General features: G+C 55.2%; 1 protein-coding gene across 1 annotated transcript in view; it reads left to right on the top strand.

The window, feature by feature from the left end:
• Positions 1-389: 389 nt before the first annotated feature.
• LOC104573236 (neuroligin-2) overlaps positions 390-5353 on the top strand; it is a gene marked incomplete at its 3' end in the record, with an annotated part of 10001 nt that continues 5037 nt past the window's right edge. The window contains 2 exon segments of the mRNA XM_088539594.1: positions 390-538; positions 2733-2918. Of these exon segments, the coding sequence (XP_088395720.1) occupies positions 418-538; positions 2733-2918 (307 nt within the window).

The raw sequence follows: 5353 nt of genomic DNA, 5'->3' as shown, positions 1-5353 counted from the left end.
GGATGGTGGCCCATGGGGTGTCCCCAGGGACATTCCCAGTGTCCCCAGGGTGACGGTGTCCCAAGGTGGCCCATGGCGATGGTGGCCCATGGGGTGTCCCCAGGTCGATAGGGACATTCCCGGTGTCCCCAGGGTGATGGTGTCCCAAGGCAGTGGTGGCCCATGGGGTGTCCCCAGGGTGACAGGGACATTCCCAGTGTCCCCAGAGTGACAGTGTCCCAAGGTGGCCCATGGAGATGGTGGCCCATGGGGTGTCCCCAGGTCGATAGGGACATTCCCGGTGTCCCCAGGATGATGGTGTCCCAAGGCAGTGGTGGCCCATGGGGTGTCCCCAGGGTGACCCAACGGGTGACCCCGGTGGCGGTGACGGTGTCACCGTGTCCCGCAGACATCCGGGACAGCGGCAAGAAGCCGGTGATGCTCTTCCTGCACGGAGGCTCCTACATGGAGGGCACCGGGAACATGTTCGACGGCAGCGTCCTGGCCGCCTACGGCAACGTCATCGTCGTCACCATCAACTACCGCCTGGGCGTCCTCGGTGCGGCCGCGCGGCAGCCGCGGCGGGGCCATTTCCATGGATTTGGGGAGTCGTTGAGGCTTGGAGGGGTTGGGGGCAGATTTTGTTGGGTTTTGGGGGGGTTGGATGGATTTCGTTGAGTTTTGTTGGGTTTTGTTGGGTTTTGTTGGGTTTGAGGCCTTTTGGGGGCATTTTGATCGGTTTGGGGAGGGTTGTTGAGTCTTGGTGGGTTTGGGGATGGATTTTGTTGGGTTTCGGGGGGGTTGGATGGATTTTGTTGAGTTTTGTTGGTTTTTTGGGGGGTTTGATGGGTCTTGGGTGGGTTTGGATGGGTTTGGATGGGTTTTGTTGAGTCTTGTTGGGTTTGAGGCGATTTGGGGGCATTTTGATCGGTTTGGGGAGGGTTGTTGAGTCTTGGTGGATTTGGGGACGGATTTTGTTGGGTTTTGGGGGGTTTGGATGGATTTTGTTGGGTTTTGTTGAGTTTTGTTGGGTTTGGGGGGGGTTGATGGATCTTGGGTGGGTTTGGATGGGTTTTGTTGAGTCTTGTTGGGTTTGAGGCGATTTGGGGGCATTTTGATGGATTTGGGGAGGGTTGTTGAGTCTTGGTGGATTTGGGGACGGATTTTGTTGGGTTTCGGGGGGGTTGGATGGATTTTGTTGGGTTTTGTTGAGTTTTGTTGGGTTTTGGGGGGGTTTGATGGGTCTTGGGTGGGTTTGGATGGGTTTGGATGGGTTTTGTTGAGTCTTGTTGGGTTTGAGGCAATTTGGGGGCATTTTGATCGGTTTTGGGAGGGTTGTTGAGTCTTGGCGGGTTTGGGGGTGGGTTTTGGGGGGTTTTGGGAGGTTTAGATGGGTCTTGGGTGGGTTTTGATGGGTTTTGTTGAGTCTTGTTGGGTTTGGGGGGGTTTTGATCAATCTTGGGGGGTTGTTGAGTATTGGAGGGTTTGGGGGCGGTTTTTGTTGGGTTTCAGGGTGTTTTGTTGGGTTTGGATGCATTTTGTTGGGTTTTGTTGGGTTTCGGGGGGTTTTGATGGGTCTTGGCTGGGTTTTGATGGGTCTTGGGTGGGTTTTGATGGGTCTTGGGTGGGTTTCAGTGGGTTTTGTTGACTCTTGTTGGGTTGGGGGGGGTTGATCAGTTTTGGGGGGTTGTTGAGTCTTGGTGGGTTTGGGGGCGGCTTTTGTTGGGTTTGGGGGGTTTTGATGGGTTTGGGTGGGTTTTGATGGGTTTGGGTGGGTTTTGACAGGTTTTGTTGGGTTTCAGGGTGTTTTGATGGGTCTTGGGTGGGTTTAAATGGGTTTGGGTGGGTTCTGTTGGGTTTTGTTGAGTCTTGTTGGGTTTGGGAGCATTTTGATCAGTTTTGGGGGGCTTATTGAGTCTTGGTGGCTTTGGGGTGGGTTTTGATGGAGTTTGGGTGGATTTTGTTGGATTTTGTTGAGTCTTGTTGGGGTTTGGTGGGTTTAGGGTGGGTCTGGTTGTGTTTTGTTGGGCTCTGTTGGGTCTTCTAGGCTTTGGGTGAATTTTGAAAGGTTTTGGGTGGGCGTTGATGAGTTTTGGTGCATTTTGTTGGTCTTTGTTAAGTCTTGGAGGGTTTGCGGTGGGTTTTAGGGTGCTTTGGTGGCTCTTGAGTAGGTTTTGATGGAATTTGAGTGGGTTTGGGCAGTTTTTGTTGGGTTTTGTTGAGTCTTCTTGGATTTTGCTGGGATTTTGATGAGTTTTCACGGATTTGAGGTGGGTCTTGGGTGAGTTTTGGGGTGTTTCGTTGGATTTTGGAAGGTTTTGTTGGGCCTTCTCAGGTTTGGGTGGATTTTGGAAGGTTTTGGGTGGAGTTTGATGGGTTTGGGCAGATTTTGTTAGACTTTGTTGAGTCTTGTTGAGTTTTGACGGGTTTTGGGGTGTTTTGTTGGGTCTTGGGTAGGTTTTGGTTGGATTTCGTTGGGTTTCGTTGAGTCTTGTTGGGTTTTGTTGGGTGTTCGTGGATTTTGGAAGGTTTGGGGTGGTATTTGGTGGCGTTTGTTGCGTTTTGGTGGATTTTGTTGGGTTTTGGCTGATTTTGGTGGGTTTCGATGGCTCCCGATGCACCTCATTGGCTCCCCACGCTGTGTCCCCAGGGCGGTGGGGACATCCCCATGGGTCCCAGCGTATCCCAACGGGTCCCAAGCGCCTTGGGGTGTCCCGGTGTCCCCCCCCGCGTGACACTCGTGTCCCCCCCAGGCTTCCTGAGCACGGGGGACCAGGCGGCCAAGGGCAACTATGGCCTCCTGGACCAGATCCAGGCCCTGCGCTGGCTGCAGGAGAACGTGGGGCACTTTGGGGGCGACCCCCAGCGCATCACGATCTTCGGCTCCGGCGCCGGCGCCGCCTGCGTCAGCCTCCTCATCCTCTCCCACCATTCCGAAGGTACCGCCCGCCCCCCAGACCCATAGGGACCCATAGGGACCCACAGGGACCCACAGGGACCTCTGGGATGTCCTGGGAGCCACCAAAGCCCCCAGGAAGCCAACAGGAACCTCCAGGAAGCTCCATTAGGTTCCTCCAACCCCTCGGAGATCCCTAAGGACGTCCTGGGAACCCTTCTAACACCCACAGGGACCCCCAGCACCCACAGGGACCCACAGGGACCTTCTGGGATGTCCTGGGAGCCACCAAAGCCCCCAGGAAGCCAACAGGAACCTCCAGGAAGCTCCATTAGGTTCCTCCAACCCCTCGGAGATCCCTAAGGACGTCCTGGGAACCCTTCTAACACCCACAGGGACCCATAGGGACCCATAGGGACCCACAGGGACCTCCTGGGATGTCCTGGGAGCCACCAAAGCCCCCAGGAAGCCAACAGGAACCTCCAGAAAGCTCTGTTAGGTTCCTCCAACCCCTCGGAGATCCCTAAGGACGTCCTGGGAACCCTTCTAACACCCACAGGGACCCCCAGGACCCATAGGGACCCACAGGGACCTCCTGGGATGTCCTGGGAGCCACCAAAGCCCCCAGGAAGCCAACAGGAACCTCCAGGAAGCTCCATTAGGTTCCTCCAACCCCTCGGAGATCCCTAAGGACGTCCTGGGAACCCTTCTAACACCCACAGGGACCCCCCAGGACCCATAGGGACCCACAGGGACCTTCTGGGATGTCCTGGGAGCCACCAAAGCCCCCAGGAAGCCAACAGGAACCTCCAGGAAGCTCCATTAGGTTCCTCCAACCCCTTGGAGATCCCTAAGGACATCCTGGGAACCCTTCTAACACCCACAGGGACCCCCAGGACCCATAGGGACCCATAGGGACCTCCTGGGACCCACAGGGACCTCCTGGGACCCACCAAACCCTCTAGGACCCTCCAGGAAGCCCCACCAGGTCCTGCCAAACCCTTCAGAGATGCCCAAGGACGTCCTGGTGTCCCCACATCCCTTCCTATGGTGTCCCAATGTCCCCCATCCGACCTCATGGCATCCTGGTGTCCCCACGTCCAACTTTATGGCATTTTGGTGTCCCCACATCCAACCTCATGGCATCTTGGTGTCCCCGCGTCCAACGTTATGGCAACCCAGTGTCCCCACATCTAACTTCATGGCATTCCGGTGTCCCCACATCCAACCTCATGGCATCCAAGTGTCCCTGTGTCCAACTTTATGGCATTTTGGTGTCCCCATGTCCAACCTCATGACATCCCGGTGTCCCCACGTCCAACTTTATGGCATTCTGGTGTCCCCACATCCAACCTCATGGCATCTTGGTGTCCCCCTGTCCAACTTCATGACATCCCAGTGTCCCCATGTCCAACCTCATGGCATTTTGGTGTCCCCATGTCCAACCTTATGGCATCCCGGTGTCCCCACGTCCAACTTATGGTGTCCTGGTGTCCCCATGTCCAACCTCATGGCATTTTGGTGTCCCGCTTCCAACTTTATGGCAACCCAGTGTCCCCACGTCCAACCTCATGGCACCTTGGTATCCTCACATCCAACCTCATGACATCTTGGTGTCCCCATGTCCAACCTCATAGCATTTGGTGTCCCCATGTCCAACCTCACGGCATTTGGTGTCCCCATGTCCAACCTCATGACATCTTGGTGTCCCACGTCCAACTTTATGGCATTTTGGCGTTCCCACGTCCAACCTCATGACATCTTGGTGTCCCCATGTCCAACCTCACGTCATCCTGGTGTCCCTGTGTCCAACCTCATGGCATTTTGGTGTCCCCACGTCCAACCTCATGACATCTTGGTGTCCCCATGTCCAACCTCACGTCATCCTGGTGTCCCTGTGTCCAACCTCATGGCATTTTGGTGTCCCCACGTCCAACCTCATGACATCTTGGTGTTCCCATGTCCAACTTCATGACATCCCAGTGTCCCCATGTCCAACCTCATGACATTTTGGTGTCCCCACGTCCAACTTTATGGTATTTTGGTGTCCTCACATCCAACCTCACGTCATCCTGGTGTCCCTGTGTCCAACCTCATGGCATTTTGGTGTCCTCACATCCAACCTCATGGCATCTTGGTGTCCCCATGTCCAACCTCACGTCATCCTGGTGTCCCTGTGTCCAACCTCATGGCATTTTGGTGTCCCACATCCAACCTCATGACATCTTGGTGTCCCACGTCCAACTTGATGACATTTTGGTGTCCCCACGTCCAACTTTATGGCATTTTGGCGTCCCCACGTCCAACCTCATGACATCTCGGTGTCCCCATGTGCAACCTCACGTCATCCTGGTGTCCCTGTGTCCAACCTCATGGCATTTTGGTGTCCTCACATCCAACCTCATGGCATCTTGGTGTCCAACTTCATGATATCCCAGTGTCCCCATGTCCAACCTCATGACATTTTGGTGTCCCCAC

This window comes from Tinamus guttatus, unplaced genomic scaffold (assembly GCF_059628265.1).
Source record: "Tinamus guttatus ecotype Peru unplaced genomic scaffold, ASM5962826v1 Tinamus_guttatus_pri_ptg001874l, whole genome shotgun sequence".
NCBI lineage: Eukaryota > Metazoa > Chordata > Aves > Tinamiformes > Tinamidae > Tinamus > Tinamus guttatus.
The sequence above is the reverse complement of the archived record's forward strand: the minus strand, read 5'-3'. Positions and strand labels throughout refer to the sequence as shown.